The 26,858-nt window shown below is 38.5% G+C and overlaps 2 protein-coding genes across 2 annotated transcripts; one reads left to right on the top strand and one right to left on the bottom strand.

The window, feature by feature from the left end:
- The first annotated feature begins 541 nt into the window (after nucleotides 1-541).
- On the top strand, nucleotides 542-26,858 carry LOC133313915 (uncharacterized). The gene is made up of 8 exons (XM_061515331.1): nucleotides 542-742; nucleotides 1,222-1,686; nucleotides 1,852-2,023; nucleotides 6,799-7,096; nucleotides 7,910-7,982; nucleotides 14,997-15,087; nucleotides 26,273-26,352; nucleotides 26,495-26,858. The coding sequence occupies exons 1-8, from the start codon at nucleotides 671-673 to the stop codon at nucleotides 26,732-26,734; spliced, it is 1,491 nt and encodes a 496-aa protein (XP_061371315.1). The 5' UTR covers nucleotides 542-670; the 3' UTR covers nucleotides 26,735-26,858.
- LOC133313900 (uncharacterized) lies at nucleotides 15,293-21,549 on the bottom strand. Its single transcript, XM_061515313.1, has 6 exons — nucleotides 21,464-21,549; nucleotides 21,089-21,194; nucleotides 19,148-19,822; nucleotides 16,161-16,903; nucleotides 15,562-15,902; nucleotides 15,293-15,333 (listed from the first exon to the last, which is right to left on the bottom strand). The coding sequence occupies exons 1-6, from the start codon at nucleotides 21,547-21,549 to the stop codon at nucleotides 15,293-15,295; spliced, it is 1,992 nt and encodes a 663-aa protein (XP_061371297.1).

Raw genomic sequence — 26,858 nt, 5'->3', positions numbered from 1 at the left:
TTCAAATTTGACACTGGTATCAAATGATCCTACCTCTATATATATATATATATGGGGAGGAATCTTTTTACTCTTTACAAGTCTTACTCTCCATCTCAACCATTGATTTCCGTTCATCTAACGGTTATTTATACCAATTAATTAATTATTATTTTTAAATAAATAATAACCGTTAGATGGACGAAAATCAATGGTTAAGATGGGGAGTAAGACTTGTAAATCTTACTCTAGAGTCAAAAGATCTCTCCCCTATATATATATATATATATATATATATATATATATAAAAGGATATACTAATATTATTTTACTACTTTTTTGATTACCTTGGATAAGGCTAATCTTTGCCTGGGTGGTGAAAGTAAAAATTCTTCCTAATAATACTTCAAAATTGTGAACTTTCCACTTTATAGTTCAAACAGTCACTTTTAACCGGTCGAGCAGGAGGCATCCATTGAATAAATCAAATACTTTTGCTGAAGGCAAAAGATTGGTGGAAGAAGTGGAAATATAATAAAGGTCACAAGTTGGCGGGTGATAATAATGGTCACAAAGATTTTAAAATATTAAATAATGCTGCCTAACTTGAGCTCAGTGTTGCTGATCACTTTACAAATACCATTTTTCCTTCCTCTGAATCTGATATCAAAATTACCGGAATTTGTCTTTGATGGACAAGGTAGCCGCTGAACTTCAAAGTGATGCAGATTCAGTGTTGTCAGATCCTTCTCTCCATCATCAGGTGATTTTGCAAAACCCCTTTTGATTCTTTGTTGAAAATCTTAATGCTGAAAATTGAATACCCTTTTGCCTGTAGCATGATTTTTCTTCAGATCAAATGGGTTTCATTTGGTTTGAGCTATAGGGACGAAGATAATATAAGTTTCAATTTTTTACCATTTGGGTAAACAGAAATTTTGCTTTTTGTTTTCTCTCTCTTTGAAAAAACACTTTTTCTCTCCCCCTTTTTTTTTTTTAATCTGGCTTCGCTATTACTGTGAGCATATTGGATTGGTAATGTATTAGGAACTGAAATTCTTAAGTGGATTGAGCTTTCAAGTTTTGTCTTGGCTAATGACCTTGAACTTGATGTGATCCCTACATGCCAAAGTAAACATAATAAGATGAAGGATGCATACTAATAACTTTTGGTTTCACCTTTGTATCTGCTTCAATTTTATTGTGTTACTTTTTAATGAACTAGTTTTGATGGATTTTTAGACATGTGAAGGAAATGGAAAAGGTGAAAAGACCTCCTTGATTCCACAGTCTAAACGACCTAGCCTCTCCTCTCTGCAAATACCAGCAAGGTCACTAGAAAGTGCATTATCTTCTTTTACTAAGACAGATGGTCCTACATTGTCAAGTCCAGGTTCCACCAGAGGACTGCCCCCAAGGCCAAATTCAGCCAAAGTGAAGTCCTCCATAAGAAATTTGCTTCCTGCGAGGAGCTTTAGGGCTAAAACTTGTTCCCAAGATTGTGAAAGGACAGTTCTGATTGTTACTGATACTTTACCATCAGATGGTCCTGTAGATAAGCCTTCAACTTCAAGGACCCTTTCTCTTAATAAGATATTGTTCCCTTCATCAACAAAAGCAGCATATTCATTACCAGTTACTCCAATTGCAACTTCATGTGCAGCGAATGTACATGGAAGACATCTAGGGAGTGATTCTGATTTAAGTGTATGTTTCTGCTGTTCATTCTTGTTTCATGATCAAAACAAATACTTTTTTATCCTGTACTCATCATAGTAATAACTTTTCTACATTTTCTTACATATGAAAATGGTGTTTGCCTATTTGGTTCTTAAAATATGCTACATTTGTGAATATTTTCTTTTCGTACAGAAAACGGAAGTAAATCAGCATATGACTCGATCATTTTCAGTTCCAGTTAATGTCAAAACCACTAATTTAAGGCCTACAGATTCTAGGGGACTGATTCGTGTAATTTCAGCAAAATCACATCTACCAACTATTGATGGCATTTCAACTCACAATGCTTCAGTGTCAGATATTGGTAAATCTTCATAATATATGGAACTCATCTTACTTTCTTCAAGGTATCCCTTTAAAATTTCTTGATAAAATATATGGGTAATCTGAAACAGTCTGTTGTTTTGGCAAGCAAAACAATTTTTTTAATATCAGGTACTGAACTGTAAATAAAGTTAGCAATGTGAATGCATTGTCTAAAAGACTTTATTGAGGAAAGAAAATATAGGAGTTATGATTTATAAAGTGTTGTCTGTAATTTTTCTTGAGCAATTTAGAACATGTAGAACCCTTCATTCAATTGCATTTGGACTTACAAAATTAAAGAAACGATGGTAGTTGATAGATATATAAAACATTCTTGAGCTTTCACCTAAAGGCTTAAGAGAGTTTGCGTTCGTCCTTGACTCAATATTAGAACCTCTATTTTCAAGTGGTTTGGAACTTGATTCTTGCTGCCACCATTCTTTTCTTCATCATAATTAAATTAAAATTTAATTCAAGATAAATTAAAACATTCAGACTCACTGTGTATTCTACATGTGCAAAATATTCTTGCACAAGGGAGTGTGTTAGAGATATAAAACCATTTTTGGGATTTCGCCTCAGATATTAAGCTTCAGGAATTCTAGAGTTAGTCTTGGCAATACTGAATGCGGTACGTTTAATATTGATGTTAATGTGTAGTTTAGTCTTTTAGGAGTTTCAATTCTGATTTTAGGATTTCTAATTTTGGATTGTCTTTTCCCATTTTAGTTAGGATTACTTGCTATTTTAAGTAGAATAAAGTTTGTAAGGGAATTGAATTTCTCAGTTCTGGTTGCATGCTTACTAAAAAATTCCTGAATCCTCTCTACTGGTTTTAAATTCTAACTAGTCCTGCTATTTTCTCCTCAACTTCTTCTATCTGTAGAAGAATGTTAATTTCTCAATTTTTTCTCTCATTTTTTTTTCTTGCAACAAACAAGTCTTAAACCACTTGGTGGGGTTGGATCAATCAATGGATTCAATGCCAAGCTTTCAGTAAAACAATTTATAGCATCTATCCATTTTTATTCGAAAATCAATAATTTACCTTCCTATCATCATGCCTTCCTAAATGCATAATTTGTTACTGTTATGCGTATGCCTTCCTGAATACAATATAGTCCAAGGCTATTTGGATGGTTACCAAGATCCACCATGAAACTTTGTATTAAATTCAGAGTTTGGGCATAACTTCCAATACTATGCATTTGAAGCAAAAGTATGAGCATGATTCTCAAGACAGTGCCATGCTTGTATCTGTCAAATGTGGCGAGAGGTGATAGTTGTTCCTTCAAGTTTTGTTTAACATATGTTCACGAGTACAGTAATGTTTTTTCCTTTGATAGAAAAGGAGGATAAGAACTTTGAGAAATAGCAGATTAGAATGATATCTAGTTTCATAAGCGTCTGTTTTAGAATGAAGAATGAATCACAAGTTGAAAGATTGTTTTAGAATTCATTGTCATAGTCCTACTGTGACTGGATGCTTATCTAAAATCTAAGCGTCTGTTTGATTTGTGTTCTAGTTTTTGTGTTCTTAAAATTGTTTTATAGAATAGTTAATGAAATAGGTGTTTTCTATTTTTTTTTTTTTGAAAGTTAAAAGTGAAAACACAAAACAAAAACAACTCAGATATGTTCTCTAAATTCGATTTTAAAAACAAAAAAAGGGTTACAAATTTTTAAAAGTATAGCATCATCAATGGATTTTGGTTGAATATGAGATACAAATGCTGAGTGATTACACACGTTTCTTAAAGAATGTCTTGTACTTGCTCCCTTTGAAATGTTACATATGATTGCATCCATTAGATGATCCTTGGATGACCTCCAATCTTTGGGTAAGCCACTGCTTTGCATTTGATATCTCGGCCTTATCTTGATCAGCTTGTTGTATATTGTATTGGCATGCTTTGAATGGTCCTTTGTCACCTTGTTTCTCATTTAAGCTCAAGTCATTAAAATAACCTACAATTTTCAAGTTTTAACTTTTGGTAGCCAAACTTGTCTGGGTCCTTTGGGGTTAGTAGATGATGAATAAGTAGTTCCTTTTGGAGCCCATTGCAAGTTTGTTCCATCCAAACCATATATTCTAATATGACATTGGTATGCATTATGGCCTTTTATATAACAATATGTGCATTATATTAATGGAGATATAGTCATATACAAGGGGGTCTTCCGCCATCATGATTTAATTTCAGATATGATATCATTTCAAAGCCAATACCACTTCTATTAGATGCATTCCTTTGTCTACCTAGCAAGGCATCCAAATTATCTCTACCACATGTCATTCTTTAAGCATGTTCTTTAATCTATCCACTTCCTTAGACAATGGTCACATTTAGCACATGAACTAGATATAGATCGGGTAGGTGGATCATCATTGTTGTATATAGTAGAAGTAGTATAAGGGACTTAGTCCTATATCATGTATTTTAGGTTGTATATACACAATAGTTTTATATAAAATATAGTCTCCGCCATGCTATTTTGACACACGGATTTATTCAATGTTCCTTTCGTCTGTTGTTGCTCAATATGGTATCAGAGCCAGGTTCTGATCCTTGGACCTGTGGTTATGTGCCCACCATCCTTCCGCTGCGCCACTTTGATTATGGTGACACTTTTTCCCCTGTGGTGAAGATGTATTTTGTTCACCACTTCATTGCCATGGCTGCAATCCGGCACTGGCCTCTTTATCAACTTGATATTAAGAATGCTTTTCTTCATGGTGATCTTGTGGAGGAAGTTTATATGGAGCAACCTCCTGGGTTTGTTGCTCAAGGGGGAGTCGTGTCTTGTTTGTCGTCTCCGCAAGTCTCTATACGGTCTCAAGCAATCTCCACGAGTTTGGTTTGGCAGATTTAGCATTGTTGTTCAACAATTTGGTATGACTTGGAGTGAGGCTGATCATTCCTTCTTTTATCGTCATTCAACTTCGTGGTCTATCTACTTGGTGGTGTATGTTAATGATATTGTCATCACAGGTAGTGATACTCATGGGATTACTCAATTGAAGCAACATTTATGTCATCATTTTTAGACCAAGGATGTTGGGAAACTTCGATATTTCTTGGGAATCGAGGTGGCCCAACCTAAATTGTGATATTCAGAGGAAATATGCTTTGGATATTCTTGAAGAGACTGTTTTGTTGAAGTCTAAGTCTGTTGATACCCCTATGGATCCAAATGTCAAGCTTCTTCTGAATCAGGGGGAGCCTTTTTCAGATCCTAAAATGTATAGAAGATTGGTTGGAAAATTGAACTACCTCACAATCACTCGGCTTGACATTTCATTTGCAGTTAGTGTAATAAGTTAGTTTCTTAATTATCCATGTCAAGAACACTGAAATGCTGTCATTCATATTCTTAAGTATATCAAGGCATCTCCAGAAAAAGGCCTTGCATATAAAGATAAAGGTCATCTTAAAATTGTCGGGTACTCTGATGCTGATTTGGCAGGTTGTCCTACTAATAAGAGATCTACTACTGGATATTGTGTCTTTATTGGAGGCAACTTGGTTTATTGGAAAAGTAAAAAGCAGAATGTAGTTGCCAGATCAAGTGCTAAAAGAGTATCGCTTGATGGCCACTACTACTTGCTAGCTCAGTTGGCTAAAGCAACTTCTTGGAGAGCTCAAGTTTGGAGACACTGGACCAGCAACTCTCATTTGTGATAAGCAAACAGCTTTACATATTTCTTCCAATTTAGTGTTTCATGAAAGAACCAAGCATATCGAGATAAATTGTCATTTTTTTTCGAAAAAAGGTTCCTTTCTGGTGAAATTATGACCTGTTTTGTACCCTCTAATGATCAATTAACAGATGTATTTACTAAGTCTTGGAGGGGTCCTCGAATAGAGTATATATGTAAGAAGTTTGGTACTCATGATTTATACGCTGCAGCTTGAGGGGAAGTGTTGTATATAGTAGAAGTAGTATAAGGGACTTAATCCCACATCATGTATTTCAGGTTGTATATATACAGTAGTTTTATATATAATATAGTCTCCGCTGTGCTATTTTGACACACGAATTTATTCAACATTCCTTTCATCTCGTGTTGCTCTACAATCATCCCTAGACAAGCTTACAACACTAGAAGTACTAACATGAAGTAGTTTTCAAGTTTCCCTATTTTTTGCAGTGGCATTTTTATGAACTTTGAATTTACTTTATTCCATTTTCCTATTTTGTTTCTTTTGTTTTATGTTCTCTGTTACTGTAACTGTTTGCCTCACCGTGCTCTTCTTGCATAATGTTGATTCCTCTTTTCCTAAATTTGTTCTTATTAAAAATGACAACAAATTGCATTCTTAGTTTTTAAGAAGTTGAAAGCCATTTTACGCACATTCCCCATGAGGATTTATCTCTTTAAACTATTTAAACATGAGTTATGATTGAAAAAATTTCCTTTTGCTAATTGCATGTGGAAGTGAGAGCTATCCATAGAGGTCACTCTGTTTACCTCTGATTGCACAAGTTTTGATCTTGACCTGTTAGATAGTTATTCGCAATTATCTTACCGATTAAATCCTTTTTTTTTTTTTTTTCTTTTTATCTTTTAACATTATTTTGTTGTCTTTATATTGGCTTTATTAATGATAACCACTTTTATCTGCAGAAATAATTCACATAGTATTTTTTTTTTAATATTGATTTTAATTTACTAATCTTATTGTCCTTGGTTATGTTGTTAACCATATGCTTAAATTCGTCCCACTCCTTCTCCTTTGTAAGTGTTTTCTCACACTGTTTCCTTTCCAGTCATTGAAGATGCTTCTGAGGATATTCCAGAGGAAGAAGCAGTTTGTAGGATTTGTTTGGTGGAGCTTGGTGAAGGAGGGAATACTCTTAGGATGGAGTGCAGTTGTAAAGGTGAGCTTGCACTTGCTCACCAAGACTGTGCAGTAAAGTGGTTTACTATCAAAGGAAACAAGACCTGTGATGTCTGCAAGGAGGATGTCCGAAACCTCCCTGTGACACTATTGAAAATATCTAATCCTGTAACTGTTGCTCGGCAGCCAATGAATGCACCACAGCAGAGACAAATAGCTTATTATAGGTAAGTTTGATTACCTCAATGTGCTAGTCATTTTTATGTTCAATTCCCTCTCAAATTAATATAGTAGAGACCTGAAAAGTTCTTCTTGTCGTATTTGCTAGGCCTTGTGATCTAGGGTAGACTTTGAGATCATATAGTAATAGAACATATAAGTACAAAGACCAGCCCATTTCATTATTCTGGTTTTTCTTTTGATAGGAAGGCTGGTTGTAGTATTGCATAAGTCATATCTGGGGTTGTTAGGTTTCATTAGCCGCAAGTTAACTTTATATATTCAGTACTTGAAGAACTATTGTGTACTTAATCAAAAGAAACTGCTCCAAACTGTTGAGGAAAACCCGAGATTTACCGAACAAGCCAAACAGACATTGGTATATAATTGGCTGCTGGGCTGTGCAACAAACTTGAAATTATAGAGAATGCTGAATTGCATGTCTAAGCCCGACCACAAAAGTATATATTTATACTAGTGAGTAAGTCATAATTAAAATAGTAATTGCGTTCCAAAATTGCTCCTCAATTAGAGCAGTAATTGGCTTTACCTAGACACTAATTACAAGACATTTCGAATAGGTTTCAATGGCTGCAATTTGAAGATTTAATTACTGGTGAATTACTGTAGATAATCAATGAAATTGCTCCAAAATATGGAGGAAAAGCCAATATGGAGAGTGGATTGTGTAATAATAAATGTGCTTATTTCTGAATTTTAACAAAGTCGCACAATTATTAGGAGACAATATTAGGTCTACAAACTAGTGACAACGTACTAGGCAATTGCTGGCTTTCTAATTATAATGCACTTCTGTACAGGATATGGGAGGATGTACCAGTACTTGTCTTGGTCAGCGTGCTTGCATACTTTTGTTTTCTAGAGGAACTACTGGTATGCTACTGATCTTGGAAACATTCTGACCAAAAATGTTATATCATTATACTTATAGACTACAAATGAAACAAACTGTAGTGGTCAGGTACTATATTGGAGCTGGTTTGAAATTATAAGATTAAATTGACAATTGAAAATTTTAAAATATCTTGACTAAATATGTAATGTGTTACAATATGCTTACTGTGAGATATCATGTATATAGTACCAGTTGAGATTATGCATATCACGGACTAAATCATTGTACATAATACCCACGCTAATATAATATAGACTGTGTGGACGGACACACAAATTCACCTAATCAGATTTCCTCTCTAAAATTCAAGTTGGTACTAGGAGTCATGAACTAACTATCTCAAAAGTTTAAATTGTTAGGTGAAGATACATAAATAGTTTTATAGTATATATCTAGCATGCCCCCACATGCAAGAGTCTTTTGGGCTTAAAGCCGTGCACAATGCATAGGCACACTTAAGTTATGCTGAAATTCAACCTTTTAATATAAGGATAGAGACATGAACCGACTATCCTCAGAGCTTAAGTTGTTAGATCTACATACATAATGGTTTTATACCCTAGATCCACTGTGCCCACTACATAGTGGCAAATCTCGCACACATGCTGTTCCCCCTACCCAACAACCTTTTTCCTCCTCACCGTGCCTCAATGACGGCAAGCCCGCCCTGCCTGCCTCATTCTGGCAAGCATTTGCTTACTGTCAATTTTCCGGCTGGGTCCCATAACCCCTAGATTTGAAACGTATTGGTTCTTTACATAGTATCAGAGCCTTGGTGTCTCGGAAATGAGCTCTCTTGTAGGCTGGGCCTGATGCATTATCCATCTTTCAAGTCCAATGAGCTCTCTTGTGTGAGGGGGTGTGTTAGAGATATATAAAAACCATTAATGTAGCCTCACTAAGCTTTTGCGTTGAATTGGTTCCTTACAGAGACAACATTCTGGCCATCCACATACCTAAGCCGTGCCGCTGTCTTCCATCCCACTCCCTGCCTCAAGCCATGTCACCTACACACAAATTACAAGGATGAAGCTGAAATTTGTAGTCAATTACATGGACCTTCTGAACCACTGGCTTAGCTATAATTTGTCTTGAACATGTAATATTTCGAGGAGTGGTTACAATTATTTTAGACATGGTACTTACCCAAAACTAGACAATTCTCAATTTGTTGCCACCCTTAATTTTAGGATCTATTCCATTATTAATTGGTTTGGAATTGGACCCATGTATATCTGTCGCACTCTACAAGTTTAACATTTTCTGCTGGGGAGCCAAATTCTCAAGTAACTTGGAAACTTAGCGCCCAAAGTATATTTTAATAATTATTTGGCCTGAAGCATTTGTAAGATGAGTGTGGCTATTATATTTTGAATGATATCCCACATCTGTGAAGACCAAAACCTGTCACAACTCCACCAAAGCAACTAAACTATGCATTAGGAAACTGTTTTTCCAGTTGTATAAATATTCTCTCAAACTACAAACCGATCCTGATTAACACCAAACATCACAGATTGCTTGTTGTAAATATTAGGTCTTTTATTATTATTAGTATTTGTTGTATTGGGCCAAGCCCATTAGTTCAAGAATTAGGTTTTTTAGTCTCTATAAATAGAGACCTCTTTGTATCAGATTAATACACAATTCAATAATATTAGAAACCTTTTTTCAAGTTGGTATCAGAGCTCTCGATCCTGAGGGCTTTGCTTCCGCACCTATTGTCTTTAGAAAAAAACCTTTTATTCTTTTCGTCTCTCGCTGCCATCAGCCGCCACCGGAATTTTTTTTCCGGGGACCTCTTGGACTGAGAAGACCTCTGTTTTTCCTCATCAAACACCTTCAGTCACGTTAAAAATCAGATCGCTGTTACTGTTCATCACCTCTGTTACTGTTCATCGCGTTTTTTCAAAAAAGACAGAATCTGTTTCATCGCGTTTGGACCTTTTCCCGACGGCTTTTTCAACTCCGACCAGCCCCAGATAGAACCGCGCTCGCTGGACGACGCCGCCCCATAAATCTCAGCTCGGAAGACCACTGCACGCTCCCACACGCGCCTCTCCTTCATCGGCGCGTGAAGCCCACTCGCAGACCACTCCACCGACGCGTAGCGACGGTTCTCGGCGGCGGACCAGTGCAGTTCTTCTCGTCTTCTTGTCTTCTTTCTGGTTCTGTGTTGTTTTCTCAGATCGGACATCGTTTGGTATTTTTTCCGTATTTTTTGGCTTCTTGGAGCTTTTCTTTGACCATTTTTTGTGCAGTATGGCCTCTTCTCAAAGGAGTTCCTTTACAAAGTTTTATGATGGTGCATCTTCTAGACCTAAGAGATATGATCGATGGTGTTCTTATTGTAAAAGAACAGGTCATATCAAGGATTTATGCTTTCGCCTCCATGGAAAGCAAACTGTCTTAGAAAAGATGGCAAGGATGCGTGGTCAAGCGCATCTTCCTTCCTCTGAAATAACTCCTGCACCTAATGAGACCAACCTGCATTTCGTCCAGATGAATTGGAATGGCTCCGAACCATCCTTGATTATCTGAGTAAGCCATCTGATACTAGTGCTTTGGCTATGATTGGTATGAGCTCCAAATCTCATTCTTTCATTTCTTCATGTAATGATTTTAAGCATTCTTGGGTTGTTGATTCTGGTGCTACTGATCATATGGCTTGTTGTGCTGACTCCTTTACTTCTTATCATCCTACCATTGGAACTCATACAATAGCCATAGCCGATGGCTCACATACATTAGTTGCGGGTTCTGGTGACATAAACTTACAGCAGTCCTTACATCTTAAAGATGCTCTTCATGTTCCTAAACTCTCCACGAATCTTCTTTCTATTCATAAAATTATAAAAGATTTGAATTGTACTGTAACCTTCTTCCCTACCCATTGTGTTTTTCAGGATCTCGCCACGGGGAAGCCGATTGGTAGTGCTAAAGAGCAAGGTGGGCTGTACTATCTTGTGTCACAATCTCCCGCAAATAAAGTAACAGATCACATCTTCGTGACTCATGGTCAATCAACTGCTGATTCTTTGATTTGGCTTCATCATAAGCGTTTGGGACATCCTCCTTTTAGTTTACTCAAGTCTTTATTTCTATCATTGTTTTTGTCTAAGTCTGTTGAGTCTTTTCATTGTGATGTTTGTGAGTTTGCTAAGCATCATCGTGTGTCTTTTCCTTCTAGTAGTACTAAGAGTGTTTAACCTTTTGATCTTATTCATTCTGATGTTTGAGGTCCTTCTAAAGTCCCTCATGCTTCTGGAAATAGATGGTTTGTTTCTTTTATTGATGATTGCACTCGTGTAAGTTGGGTTTACTTAATGCATGAAAAGTCTGAGGTACCACATTTGTTCTTTCAATTTTATAAAATGGTTGAGACCCAATTTGGTAAAAAAATCAAGAGACTAAGAACAGATAATGGTACTGAATATGTTAATCACAGTTTTTCCCAATTTATACGAAATAACAGTATGATTCATGAACTTACTTGTGTTGACACCCCTCAATAGAATGGGGTTGCTGAAAGAAAAAATCGTCACCTTCTTGAAGTGGCTCGTGCATTAATGTTTCAGACACATGTACCCAAATACTATTGGGGAGATGCTATTCTTACTGCAGCATTCTTGATCAACCGTTTACCCACTCGGGTACTTGACCATGTAAGTCCTATTCACTCTATAACTTCTTTTTTTCCTTCTATTCCAACTATGAGTCTTCCTCCACGAGTGTTTGGGTGTGTTGCTTTTGTTCATGTTCATAAACATCATCGCAGTAAGTTGGACCCTAGGGCTATTAAATTTGTTTTTCTTGGTTATGTTTCCAATAAGAAGGGCTACAAGTGCTATCACCCTGGTAGTAGGAAATTTTTTGTTTATATGGATGTTACATTTCAAGAATCTAAGTCCTTTTTCCAAGGTCCTCATCTTCAGGGGGAGAATCCTTCACCAGAAAGCTCATCACCTCCCTTCTTTGAGTCTTCAGTGTCTACTCCTTTACCTGTGTCAGTGTATCCTCCTCTTGTCCCTATTGTTCCTGTTCCTTCTGTGTCTGATCCTCCTGTGAGTGATCCTCCTGTGACTGATACATCAAGTTCACCAGAGATACGGAAGATTATGACACCTGAGTTTGTATATCAAAGAAGGAAACAACCCACATTGCCTCAGCAGCAACCTCAATCGTCTGAACCACTGGTAAGTCCTGAATCTCATATTTCTGATCTTGATGTTAATACTTCTGATGACTTACCCATTACTACTGATTCTGATGATTTACCTATTGCTCTTAGAAAAGGAAAAAGATCTTGTCCTAAGAAATCTTGTTCCTCCTGTCCCTCTTGTACTCAATACCCTACCTCCCATTTTGTTTCCTCTGCTAATCTTTCTGTGCAGCACAAAAGCTTTGTTTCAGCACTAGACTCTATTGCAATCCCAAAATCAGTACATGAAGCCTTGAAAGATGAGAATTGGGCTCAAGCCATGCAAGAGGAGATGAATGCGTTGGAGAAAATTAAAACATGGGAGGTTATTGATAGACCTAATGGAAAGAAACCAGTAGGGTGCATATGGGTTTATGCCCTGAAATATAATTCTGATGGAACTCTTTAGAGATACAAAGCTCGATTAGTTGCCAAAGGTTACACTCAAACCTATGGCATTGATTATGAAGAAACATTTGCTCCAGTTGCAAAGATGAATACGGTGAGAGTCTTGTTGTCCCTTGCTGCCCATTACGATTGGGATATAAATCAATTTGATGTGAAAAATGCTTTCCTCAATGGTGAGTTAGAAGAAGAAGTCTACATGGAAATCCCGCCTGGTTTTGATTCTGTGAAAGGAGAAAATAAAGTTTGTAGATTAAAAAAGGCCTTGTATGGATTGAAGCAGTCACCTCGTGCCTGGTTTGGAAGGTTTACTAAGGTTATGATGACCTTAGGATACAGACAGAGTCAAGGAGATCACACTCTTTTCTTCAAGCATTCCCATAATGGGAAGCTTACTGTGCTCCTTGTATATGTTGATGATATTATTATCACAGGCGATGATTTTGTGGAGAAACAGATTCTGCAAACACGGCTTGCCTCTGAGTTTGAAGTCAAAAACCTTGGGAAACTGAGATATTTCCTAGGGATAGAAGTAGCTCATTCAAGGAAAGGAATTTTTATCAGCCAGAGAAAATATGTTCTTGATCTTCTCAAAGAAGCAGGAAAGCTCGGGTGTAAACCCTCTAATACTCCTATTGAGCAGAATCATAAGATAGGCTATGAAGAGGAGAGTCCTCCAATTGATAAAGGACAATATCAACGGCTAGTTGGGAAATTGATATATCTGGCTCATACTAGACTAGACCTAGCTTATGCTGTTAGTGTTGTCAGTTAGTTTATGCACGACCCAAAGGAGAAACACATGCAAGTAGTAGAGTGAATTCTTCAGTATCTTAAAGGTACTCCTGGTAAAGGATTGTTATTCCGACGTGATGTCAATCTCTCTTTAGAAGTCTACACTGATGCTGATTATGCTGGATCCGTGACTGACCGTCGATCTACCACTGGTTATTGCATGTTTCTTTGCGGTAACTTAGTGACATGGAGAAGTAAGAAACAAGATGTGGTTGCCAGGTCAAGTGCAGAAGCTGAATTTCGAACTATGGCTCAAGGCATTTGTGAGTTAGTGTGGCTGAAAATTATACTTGATGATCTCAAAATAAATTGTGAGGGACCTATGAAGCTGCTCTGTGACAATAAGTCCGCTATTTCTATAGCTCATAATCCGGTTCAACATGATCGAACTAAACATATTGAGGTCGACCGCCATTTCATCAAAGAGAAACTTGATAGCGGGTTCATTACCACTCCATACATTCCCACTGGGCGTCAATTAGCTGATCTATTGACAAAGGGACTTCCTTCAGACAGATTTCAAGAACTTACTAGCAAGCTGAGAATGATAAATATCTATTCCTCAGCTTAAGGGGGAGTGTTGTAAATATTAGGTCTTTTATTATTATTAGTATTTGTTGTATTGGGCCAAGCCCATTAGGTCAAGAATTAGGTTTTTTAGTCTCTATAAATAGAGACCTCTTTGTATCAGATTAATACACAATTCAATAATATTAGAATACTTTTTTTCAAGTTTGCTCCATGTAATTTCCTCGACAATCACCATGCAAGAAACCAGGAGAAATGAGTAAGTGAAGAGAACAATATTGGCAAGAGCAATGAATATCTATAGAGAAGACCGTAACTAAGAATATCTATAGTGATGAGTGTGATGACCTATGAATAAGAATAGACACTGTTTAGAGCAGTATGAAGATTCAGATCGCTACAAACTGGATTGGGCATAAAGAAAGAGTTGGTGGAGTAAATTTCGTAGGTAAGTTCTCAACTGCTGTTTGTTGCTGCTGAGTACAAAATATGGAAATCAGGATGAAATAAACAAATAGATGCATTGCGTATAAAAGAAAAAAAGAAGAAAAAGAAACACAGGACAGAACACTAGTAGTGAGAGGGACAGAGGGCATGAATGTGACTTGAAAGATTTCTGAAAGTAACTATCAGATTTTGTAAAACATATTGCATTGGTGTGGACCTCTCAGATTTAGTAAAACATTGCAAATACTGTTTTAAAAATTAGGTGCTTTCTAAATTTTAGGAGCCAATTTTTGGGAGGTGACTTTTTTTTCAATTTGCAATTTATCTATGATGTCACTATATTAGTCAAATCACTCCTTAATGAATTATGCCATGCCACACATTTTTGCTCATGAGTGAATGTATTCTAAAAATAAAAGAGGTACTGTTTCTTTGACTATTTAATACTTACTAGAAGGCCATCTTTATTAATGTTGTATATATGGAAAGTGCGGGATAATGTTTTATACGTCTCCCATTTTGTATTATTATTATTATTTTTTTCCCCTTTGATTTCTTCTAAAATGTTTTGTACAAAATGGAAGTATGTTTGACTAAACGATTTCTAGTGTTCCAGGTTTCAGATTTGGGCCTTCGCGCTCTTGCCATTTCATTACCTTTCTCATGTGTTTTAGGTCTCCTTTCATCTATGATTGCGTCAACAATGGGTAAACATGCTTCCTTCTGTTTTTCTTAGCATATCAAAGTAATTTTAGTTCGCTTAATTTTCTCTTTTTTATTTCTTTTTTAGGCTGGTTAGTTTTTTGTCGATGAAGTATGAAAATTGTTGAAATAGAGTGCTTGAGAGAAATTGTGTCTAGCTTACACATTCCATCTTGTTTATACTATGAGTATATTAAGAAAGAGAGCTAATCAAGGACTACTTGTAATGCTAACACTTGAAAAAGGGTATTCTGATATATTTTAGAATTGTAAATAATGTGTACAAGGGATTCTCTATTTATAGAGAATATGTGACCTACTTTTAACCTAAAGGCCTTGGCCCAATACAACAAAGGGCTTGGCCCAATACAACAATAAACTAAATAATAACTAAATCAATATTATTTACAACACTCCCCCTCAAGCTGAGGAATAGATATTTATCATTCTTAGCTTGCTAGTAAGTTCTTGAAATCTGTCTGAAGGAAGCCCCTTTGTTAATAGATCAGCTAATTGACGCCCAGTGGGAATGTATGGAGTGGTAATCAACCCGCTATCAAGTTTCTCTTTGATGAAATGGCGGTCGACCTCAATATGTTTAGTCCGATCATGTTGAACTGGATTATGAGCTATACAAATAGCGGACTTATTATCACATAGCAGCTTCATAGGTCCCTCACATTTTATTTTGAGATCATCAAGTACAATTTTCAGCCACAGTAACTCACAAATGCCTTGAGCCATAGCTCGAAATTCAGCTTCTGCACTTGATCTGGCAACCACATCTTGTTTCTTACTTCTCCATGTCACCAAGTTACCGCAAAGAAACATGCAATAACCAGTGGTAGAACGACGGTCAGTCATGGATCCAGCGTAATCAGCATCTGTGTAGACTTCTAAAGATAGATTGCCATCACGTCGGAATAACAATCCTTTACCAGGAGTACCTTTAAGATACTGAAGAATTCTCTCTACAGCCTGCATGTGTTTTTCCTTTGGATTGTGCATAAACTGACTGACAACACTAACAACATAAGCTAGGTCTGGTCTAGTATGGGCCAGATATATCAATTTCCCAACTAGCCGTTGATATTGTCCTTTATCAACTGGAGGACTCTCTTCTTCATAGCCCATCTTGTGATTCTGCTCAATAGGAGTATTAGAGGGTTTACACCCGAGCTTTCCTGCTTCTTTGAGAAGATCAAGAACATATTTCCTTTGGCTGATAAAAATTCCTTTGCTTGAATGAGCTACTTCTATCCCTAGGAAATATCTCAGTTTCCCAAGGTCTTTGACTTCGAACTCAGAGGCAAGTCGTGTCTGCAGAATCTGTCTCTCCACAAAATCATTACCTGTGATAATAATATCATCAACATATACAAGGAGCACAGTAAGCTTCCCGTTTTGGGAGTGCTTAAAGAAAAGAGTGTGATCTCCTTGACTCTGTCTATATCCTAAGGTCATCATAACCTTAGTAAACCTCCCAAACCAAGCACGAGGTGACTGCTTCAATCCATACAAGGCTTTTTTTAATCGACAAACTTTATTTTCCCCCTTCACAGAATCAAAACCACGCGGGATTTCCATGTAGACTTCTTCTTCTAACTCACCATTGAGGAAAGCATTTTTCACATCAAATTGATTTATATCCCAATTGTAATGGGCAGCAAGGGACAACAAGATTCTCACTGTATTCATTTTTGCAACTGGAGCAAAGGTTTCTTCATAATCAATGCCATAGGTTTGAGTGTAACCTTTGGCGACTAATCGAGCCTTGTATCTCTCAAGAGTGCCATCAGAATTATATTTTAGGGTATAAACCCATCTGCACCCTACTGCTTTCTTTCCGTTGGGTCTATCAATAACCTCCCATGTTTTATTTTTCTCCAACGCATTCATCTCCTCTTGCATGGCTTGAGCCCAATTCCCATCTCTCAAAGCTTCATGTACTGATTTTGGGATTGAAGTAGAATCTAGTGCTGAAACAAAGCTTTTGTGCTGCACAGAAAGATTAGCAGAGGAAACAAAATGGGAGATAGGGTATTGAGTACAAGAGGGACAGGAAGAACAAGATTTCTTGGAACAAGATCTTTTTCCTTTTCTTAAAGCAATGGGTAAATCATCAGAAGCAGTAGTAATGGGTAAGTCATCAGAAGTATCATGATCAGAAATATGAGATTCAGGACTTACCAGTGGTTCAGACGATTGAGGTTGCTGTTGAGGCAATGTGGGCTGTTTCCTTCTTTGATATACCAATTCAGGTGTTACAATCTTCCGTATCTCTTGTGTACTTGATGTATCAGTCATAGGAGGATCAGTCACAGACACATTAGGAACAGGAACAAGAGGAAGAGACACTGACACAGGTGAAGGAGTAGACACTGAAGTTTCAAAGAAGGAAGGTGATGAGTCTTCTGGTGAATCATTCTCCCCCTGAAGATGAGGACCTTGGAAAAAGGACTCAGATTCCTGAAATGTAACATCCATAGAAACAAAAAATTTCCGACTTCCAGGGTGATAACACTTGTAGCCCTTCTTATCAGGAGCATATCCAAGGAAGACACATTTAAGAGCCCTAGGATCCAACTTACTGCGATGCTGTTTATGAATATGAACAAAGACAACACACCCAAACACTCGAGGAGGAAGACTTTGCAAAGTTGGAATAGAAGAAAAAAAAGAAGTCATGGAGTGAATAGGACTTACATGATCGAGAACCCGAGTGGGTAGACGATTGATCAAGAATGCTGCAGTAAGAATGGCATCTCCCCAATAGCATTTGGGTACATGTGTTTGAAACAATAAGGCACGAGCAACTTCAAGAAGGTGACGATTTTTCCTTTCAGCAACCCCATTTTGTTGAGGGGTGTCTACACATGTAAGTTCATGAATCATACCTTGATTTTGTATAAATTGGGAAAAAGAGTGATTGACATATTCAGTACCATTATCTGTCCTTAGTCTTTTGATTTTTTTACAAAATTGAGTCTCAATCATTTTATAAAATTGAAAGAACAGTTTTGGTACCTCAGACTTTTCATGCATTAAGTAAACCCAAGTTACACGAGTGCAATCATCAATAAAAGAAACAAACCATTTATTTCCAGAAGAATGAGGGACCTTAGAAGGACCCCAAACATCAGAATGAATAAGATCAAAAGGTTCAACACTTTTAGTAATACTAGAAGGGAAAGACACACGATGATGCTTAGCAAACTCACAAACATCACAATGATAAGACTCAACAGACTTAGACAAAAACAAAGACGGAAATAAAGACTTGAGTAAACTAAATGGAGGATGTCCCAAGCGCTTATGATGAAGCCAAATCAGAGAATCAGCAGTTGACTGGCCATGTGACAGTAAGATGTGATCCTTAACATGAGTTGCAGGAGATTGTGACACCAGATAATACAGCCCACCTTGCTCTTTAGCACCCCCAATCGTCTTCCCTGTGGCGAGATCCTGAAAAACACAGTGAGTAGGAAAGAAGGTTACAGTGCAATTTAAATCTTTTGTAATTTTATGAATAGAAAGAAGATTAGTAGAAAGTTTAGGGACATGAAGAGCATCTTTGAGATGTAAGGAAGGCTGTAATTTTATGTTACCAGAACCCGCAACTGATGTATGGGAGCCATCAGCTACGGCTATCGTATGAGTGCCAATGGTAGGGTTATAAGAAACAAAGGGGTCAGCACAACAAGCCATATGATCAGTAGCACCAGAATCAACAACCCAAGAATGTTTAAAATCAATACATGAAGTAAGAAAAGAAGAAATTTTGGAGCTCATACCAGTCATAGCCAAATCACTAGTACCAGATGGCTTACTCAGAGAATCAAGTATGGTTCGAAGTCGTTCCAACTCATCTGGACGAAATGCAGGTTGGGTCTCATTAGGTGTAGGAGCTATATCAGAAGAAGTAAAATGCGCTTGACCACGCATCCTTGCCATCTTTTCTAAGACAGTTTGTTTTCCATGGAGGCGATAGCATAGATCCTTGATATGACCTGTTCTTTTACAATAAGAACACCAGCGATCATCTTTCTTAGGTCTAGAAGATGCTCCATCAGAATATTTTGGAAAGGAACTCCTGTAAGTAGAACCATCTTTTTTTGTTGAAATCATAGCAGACCCATCAGTGGGTTTAGAAGCAGCACCATCTTTTGATGATAACATGACAGATTTATCAGGGTTCATCATAACACCCCGACGATTCTCCTCTCCCCGAACAGTATTGAAAACAGCAGAAAGGGATGGAAAAGTTTCTTTGCCAAGTATTTGAACCCGAATAGGATCATACTCGGAATTCAAACCAGCAAGAAAATAAAAAATACGCTCATTTTCTACCTCCTTGGCTAAAGCAGTAGCATCTGCAGTACATTTCATCTTCAAACTCTGAAATTGATCAAGTTCAGTCCATAACTCCTTCAAGGTGCCATAGTACTCAGTCACGGATAAAGAATCTTGTTTTGTAGTGAATATTTTATTGCGCAATTCATAGCGCGCAGCCATATCCTGTTTCAAGGAATAAGTGGAGCGGACAGTTTCCCAAATCTCCATAGCAGAAGACAAGAACATACAATGACGACCCACTTCAGGAGTCATCGAATTCCACAACCAAGTCATGATAAGAGAATCCTCATTATCCCAAACAGCAAAATCGGGATCCGTGGCAGCAGGAGCAGGGCCATCAAGATGAGCAATCTTATTGCGACTCTTGATGGTAGTACGAATGAACTGAGACCATGACAAAAAATTTGATCCGTCAAATCGATAACTCTAATGTAGATTTGGAAGATCATTGTGACCAAGAGGGGTCACCACAGATGAGGTAGAATTTTTTTCAGATAAGTTTAGAGTTGAATCACCGTCGGAAGCGGCCATACTGCAAAACAACTCAAGGAATAGTACCAAGAAGCCAAAAAATCACGAAAAATTACCAAACGAGGTCCGATCAAAGAGGTGAGCACAGATCCAGAACGAGCTTGGAGAGTCGGTCAAGACTGCACCGGTCCGCAGCCAATAGCAACTGTCACGCGCTGTCACGCGCCGGTGAAGCTGGCGGCGCGTGAGATTCACGCGCAGGGAAAGAAGCGGCGCGTGGAGGCACGTCTGACGTCCGATCGGGCTGGGCTTTTCAGGCGAAGGTCGTCCAAGGGTTGCGAACCTATCTGGGGCTGATCGGAGTTGAATGGCTGCCAAAAAGAAGGTCAATCGCGATGAACAGTGTTCTTGGTTAGTGAAAAACGCTTCTGTTTGGAGGTGACGTGGAACGGTTCAGTTTGGGGTCTTGTTATTGAGGAAGATGAGAGAAAAACAAAGAGAAGCAGTGATCTCTCGGTCCAAGAGGTCCCTGGAAAATTTTTCCGGTGGCGGCTGATGGCAGCGAGAGATGGAAAACAAAAAAGGGTTTCGTAGGCGCGGAAGCAGAGCCCTCAAGATCGAGAGCTCTGATACCAACTTGAAAAAGGGTATTCTGATATATTTTAGAATTGTAAATAATGTGTACAAGGGATTCTCTATTTATAGAGAATATGTGACCTACTTTTAACCTAAAGGCCTTGGCCCAATACAACAAAGGGCTTGGCCCAATACAACAATAAACTAAATAATAACTAAATCAATATTATTTACAACACTAACTAACAACTAAGTAATTATTACAGTCATAAATACGAGTAACTAATATTTCTACATGTGCTAAATATGTTGATGAATCTCTACTACTATGCCAATTACTAACCTCTACTGTTGAAGAGATGCAGGAGAGGCAATATGGAAAATGAGTATTGTTGTAATGATAACATAATGGCAGTGATGATGCACACAACCAAAAGAGCTGGTTGGAAAGTTGCATGGTCAAGTAGGAGAAACCGTTGGAAAGATGCAGGGTGTAAATTACTCTGCAAGAAATTGTACACACAACACTGCAAGGTCCAAAGTTATTTAAATTCCAAAAAAAAAAAAAAAAACAAGAAGCAACCTTCAAACTGCAAGAATAACCTTCCCTCGAATTCCTTTAGCAAAACAAGCCCCTAAAAGCATTGAATCATAGTATTTGGGTCTTATTACAAATGAAACCATAACTGTATCTTCAAAGGATTGGATACTGTTGAAATTTAGATATGTCAACGAAATAAGATGAGTAGGAAGCAAGGAGAAACCTTTGTTTCACTTTACAATGAAGGACCAATTAATCACAGGTAGGGTTAGATGCTGTTCAAACTTGTTGGAAATAATCAAGTGTGAGTGAGTGTAGTGGTGAAATAAGTCTCACATAGGCTAGACTTGGACCAATTGAGGACCATATAAGTGTAAAAGACCCATAAACCTAAAGCCTTAAGGTTTTGGGTTGAGATATGGTGTCAGCTCACTTACTGTGATTTCTCATTTGGCCCATTGGTGAATAAATCCTTTGCAAAGGTTTTGGGCTCCTTCGTACCATTCCCAACAAAACTTGTCATTAGTTTATGATACATGGTTGTTTATACTGTACTGGTGACTGACATGTCTAAGTAAATATTGGGCTAAGAATCCACAGATTGGATTTTTGGATATTGGCAAAAGTGGGTGCAGTTAAATTTGGTTAATTCAAAGAAACATAATTGCTAACAGCTATAGTTTTCATCTTTATTTTTAAACTTTTTATTGGAACACTCAATTTTCTGTATTTGTTCGTTTCATTTAGGAATGTATAGGTTAATTACCAAGAGACAAGAGGTATTCATTGTAATCCTTGTTATATTAAACTACACAACATTGGTGCTATTATATAGCCAACCAATTGAAGAATACAAAGAGACACACTCAATGTGGGACTTCTATACTATGTACAACAACACTCCCCCTCAAGCTGGAGCATATAGATCGTATGCACCAAGCTTGTTACATATCTGGTCTATCCTAGGTCCTCTCAAAGACTTAGTAAATACATCAGCTAATTGATCATTTGAGTTGACAAAACGAGTGACTATATCTCCTAAGAGAACCTTTTCCCTAAGGAAATGACAATCTATCTCAATGTGCTTAGTCCTTTCATGAAACACTGGATTTGAAGCAATATGCAAAGCATCTTGATTATCACAAATGAGAGATGTCGGGCCAGTGTCTCCAAACTTGAGTTCCTTCAGTAGCTGTTTTAACCAGATGAGTTCATAGGTAGCTGTGGCCATGGAGCGATATTCTGCTTCAGCATTTGATCTAGCAACTACACTTTGCTTCTTACTTCTCCAGGAAATCAAGTTATCTCCAATGAATACACAATACCCAGAAGTGGATCTTCTATCAATAGGAGAACCTGTCCAATCAACATCTGAGTATCCTACAACTCTGGTATGACCTTTGTTTTCATAGAGAATACCTTTGCCAGGAGCAGTCTTGATGTACTTGAGGATACGGATTACTGCATTCCAGTGATCTTCACAGGGAGAATTCAAGAACTGACTTACTACACTGACTGCAAAGGAAATGTCTGGTCGAGTAACTGTGAGATAGTTCAGTTTCCCAACCAATCTTCTATACCTTTCTGGATCAGAAAATAGCTCCCCCTGATTTGGTAAAAGCTTGACATTTGGATCCATAGGAGTATCAACGGGCTTAGCATTTAACAATGCTGTTTCCTCAAGAATATCCATAGCATATTTTCTCTGTGATAGTACAATGCCATCTTTAGATTGGGCCACTTCTATCCCTAAGAAATATCGGAGTCTTCCAAGGTCCTTTGTTTGAAAATGATGGCACAAATGTTGTTTTATCTGAGTTATGCCATGAGTATCATTACCTGTAATGACGATATCATCAACATATACTACCAAATAAATAGAACCTGAATCAGAGTGTCTGTAAAAGACTGAGTGATCAGCCTCACTTCGAGTCATGCCAAACTGCTGTACAACAGTGCTAAACCTTCCAAACCAAGCCCGGGGAGACTGCTTTAGACCATACAAGGATCTTCGGAGACGACAAACTAGGTTAGACTCCCCCTGAGCAACAAACCCAGGAGGTTGCTCCATATAAACCTCTTCCCGCAGATCACCATGGAGGAAAACATTCTTTATGTCCAGCTGATACATAGGCCAGTGATGAATGACTGCCATAGTACTAAAGAGGCAAATAGAAGTCATTTTCGCCACGGGAGAAAATGTGTCACCTTAGTCAAGGCCAAATATCTGAGTATAATCTTTAGCCACCAAGCAGGCCTTAAGACGGTCCACCTGACCATCCGGACCAACTTTAACCGTGTATATCCATCGACAGCCAACAACAGACTTCCCAGAGGGAAGGGGAACCAGATCCCAGGTACCACTACTCTGAAGTGCACTCATCTCATCAATCATGGCCTGTCGCCAACCAGAATGTGATAACGCCTCACCTGTAGTCTTAGGAACAGATACAGAAGAAAGAGAAGAGAGGCAAGAAAAATGGGATGGTGAAAGACGATGATAACTCAAATTTATTAAATACCGGGGAGGGGGACGAGAATCACGAGTACCTTTCCGGAGTGCAATGAGCACATCAATGTCAGACGGAAGGATCGGAACTGCCGGAGGAGATGATGATGAAAGTGAGTCCACAGGAGCCTCAGTAACAATAGGGGCAGGGTCCTGGGGAACAGGGGGACGTTGCCGACGATGATAAACCTGGAGGGGGGGAACAGGGGCGGGAACAAGGACGGGGACATCTAAAGAAGGAGATGGTGAAGGTATACAGTGAACTGAAACAGGTGGTAAAGGTAGCTGAGTAGCAACAGAATCACTGGGATGGGAGGAGGAGTCAAAGAATGGAATAGACTCAAAGAATGTAACATCCGCCGAGACAAAGTAACGACGAAGACTAGGAGAATAACAACGATAACCCTTTTGTGAGCGAGGGTAACCCAGGAAAATACATTTATGTGACTTAGCAGATAACTTGTCAAGACCAGGATTGAGATTGTGGACAAAACAAGTAGAACCAAAGATGTGAGGAGTGAGTGGGTACAAAGGTTGATGGGGAAACAACACAGAATGTGGTACCTGATTATGAAGTACGGAGGAAGGCATCCGATTAATGAGATAACAAGCTGTGAGGACAGCATCGCCCCAATACTGGAATGGGATATGACCATGTAACAAAAGTGTCCGAGTAGTCTCAATTAGGTGACGGTTCTTGCGTTCAGCAACCCCATTCTGTTGAGGGGTGTGTGAACATGATGTCTGGTGAAGAATGCCGTGAGATGCAAAGAAGGTTTGAAACTGATGAGACAAATATTCACGAACATTATCACTTCGAAAAATGCGAATCGAAACACCAAATTGAGTAAGGATTTCATTAAAGAACTTGTTAAAAATAGAAAACAATTCAGACCGATTTTTCATTAAAAATAACCAAGTACATCGAGAATAATCATCAATGAAGGTTACAAAATATCTGTACCCCATAGTGGAAACGGTACGACTAGGACCCCAAATATCGGAATGAACTAAAGCAAAAGGAGACGAAGACCGACGACTGACACGATCGGGAAACGAACTACGAGTGTGCTTCCCTAACTGACACGACTCACAAGACAAACTAGATAAATTTGAGAAACGTGGGACCATCTGCTGGAGCTTAGCAAGATTTGGATGACCCAACTGAGCGTGGATAGTAAGCGGAGAATCCACAACAGAGCACACTGGAATAGAAGTTGAAAGCTGATAAAGGCCATTGGACTCAGTTCCGACGCCAAGTGTCCTCTTCGAGCTCCGATCCTGCAAAATGACAGACTCTTTAGTGAAAGAAATAATACAGTCAAGGGATTGAGTCAAGCAACTAATGGAAATAAGGTTGAAAGGAGAATGAGGAACATAAAGCACATTCTCAATGGGAATAGAAGGAAATATGGTGATACTAGGCAAGGGACCAGACGTACAGAGAGAGGTAAATAAAGACTTATTACCAGAAATATGGTCAGATGCACCAGAATCGAGAATCCATGGACCAAGAGAGGGCGAGTGAGAAACACCAGCAAAGGAATAACCCGTGTGTGCACTAGAGGCAGTGGTACCAGGAGGTGGCTGTGATCCAGCAATCAAGGCAGAGTCCGAGGCAGGAACAATAGTCTGAGCAAAATGAGCGGAGCGAGGAGGGCGACCGTGAAGATCCCAGCAACGATCAATAGTATGGCCCGGCTTTTTGCAATGAGTGCAGAGAAAGCGTCTCGTAGAGGGTTTGCGTCCACGTGCAAAACCCTTGGAGACATCGTGGGGTGACAAATCAGCCATAGATCACCTGAAACAAAAGCGAACAGCAACCAAAAGCAAAGAAACACGCGTGAATAGGGACCAGCAAGAGAAAGAGACACTGTCGGAAGCCGAAACGAAGTCAGAACAACAAAGTGAGGACAGATCCAGGTGCGCAAGGAGAAGACGAGTTGAACCGTGGTGGTCGGAGGTCCAGCCGGAGCTGCACGCGCCGCTGCAATGAAGCGGACGGCAGAAGCTTCCTCCCGCGCGTGTGGGCGTGTGGCTGAGGTGTTGGAGATGGGTGTTGGACAGATAGGACCGCCTTGTTGTGGCGGTCAGATCGATGGGAGTTTCGCCGGAAAAATCGCCGGAAAAGTCGCCGGAGACGGTGGTCAACGGCGGAGGCGGCGGTCAACGGTGGTTCTGGACAGCGGCAGTACTCAGACAAGGTCGGAAACAAAATAGGGAAGCCGAAAACTGACAGATGTGACGGTTTCCGGAAAAAAAAAAATATTACTCAGCGGACAGTGGTCCACCGAAAAACCGCGGATTAGGATTCCTCTTGTTAGGCTCTATATACCATGTTAATTACCAAGAGACAAGAGGTATTCATTGTAATCCTTGTTATATTAAACTACACAACATTGGTGCTATTATATAGCAAACCAATTGAAGAATACAAAGAGACACACTCAATGTGGGACTTCTATACTATGTACAGCAACAATATAAAAAGGATAAAGTTGTTAGATAAATCTATTCTTGACCTCGTTCTTTTGCTTCTACCATGGGAGGTGAATAGAACAAGACCTGTACCCTGTAATTTTCCTGTTCATTAGACTCTCTGGAGTTGTACTAATCTTATGCTGCAACAAACATGATATGACCTATTAATTTCTCGTTAACATAAGCACTTGTTAGCTAATAATGATTAATATGTTTAATAAATTTTATAACCTCATGTTGTGTGTTTTGATGGCAGTGAGCAGGAGTTACATATGGGCTTATGCTTGCTTCCAGTTCGCAATTATCTTCCTGTTTGCTCATGTATTTTATACTATAGTAAGATTATCTTGTTTCTGTCTTGGCTTGATGTTGTGCTTCTTATGTTTCTTCACCTCAATTCAACGTAAATGTCATTTGAGTGAGGGTGAGAGCAAAAGTATAAATATATCTTAACACACACCTATTTCTCTACTTGTAGCTTAATGTTAGTGCGATTCTCTCAGTTCTTCTTTCATCTTTCACTGGATTTGGGATTTCAATCAGCATGAGTTCTCTCCTAATGGAATATATTAGATGGAGAACACGTAGGCAGATTCAATCTTCTAATCAGAATGTTATCACGACGCAGAGGCAGCGCCGTGATCATGCTCAGCCGCAACAAGAACATTCAGGACAGCATCATCAACTGCAAAGGCTGCAGCAAGTGCAGCACCAATGACATTAGCTCCTCCAACAATAGTTGAGACCAGTTTTTCACAAATATGAAGAATTTTGTTGTTTCTTTCGCTTCTTTTTTGGTTACTTAGATTTGGCATTTCCATTTAGGTGTTAACTCAAAGATT

Source organism: Gastrolobium bilobum, unplaced genomic scaffold, assembly GCF_033153095.1.
Source record: "Gastrolobium bilobum isolate Gb01-03AN ecotype WA unplaced genomic scaffold, APGP_CSIRO_Gbil_v1 utg3533, whole genome shotgun sequence".
Lineage (NCBI taxonomy): Eukaryota > Viridiplantae > Streptophyta > Magnoliopsida > Fabales > Fabaceae > Gastrolobium > Gastrolobium bilobum.
Note: the sequence above shows the minus strand (reverse complement) of the source record. Positions and strands in the feature narration are given on the sequence as shown.

Excerpts from the sequence above, each read along its gene's own strand:
- LOC133313915 (XM_061515331.1), top strand. The coding sequence starts at position 671 with ATGGACAAGGTAGCCGCTGAACTTCAAAGTGATGCAGATTCAGTGTTG. Across the intron at positions 743-1,221 it reads ATCCTTCTCTCCATCATCAG|ACATGTGAAGGAAATGGAAA; the intron begins GTGATTTTGCAA and ends ATGGATTTTTAG. Across the intron at positions 2,024-6,798 it reads TGCTTCAGTGTCAGATATTG|TCATTGAAGATGCTTCTGAG; the intron begins GTAAATCTTCAT and ends TTTCCTTTCCAG.
- LOC133313900 (XM_061515313.1), bottom strand. The coding sequence starts at position 21,549 with ATGACAAGTTTTGTTGGGAATGGTACGAAGGAGCCCAAAACCTTTGCA. Across the intron at positions 21,195-21,463 it reads GGGCCAAATGAGAAATCACA|TATCCAATCCTTTGAAGATA; the intron begins GTAAGTGAGCTG and ends AAATTTCAACAG. Across the intron at positions 19,823-21,088 it reads CTAAAGGAATTCGAGGGAAG|TTCATTCGTACTACCATCAA; the intron begins GTTATTCTTGCA and ends TCATGGTCTCAG.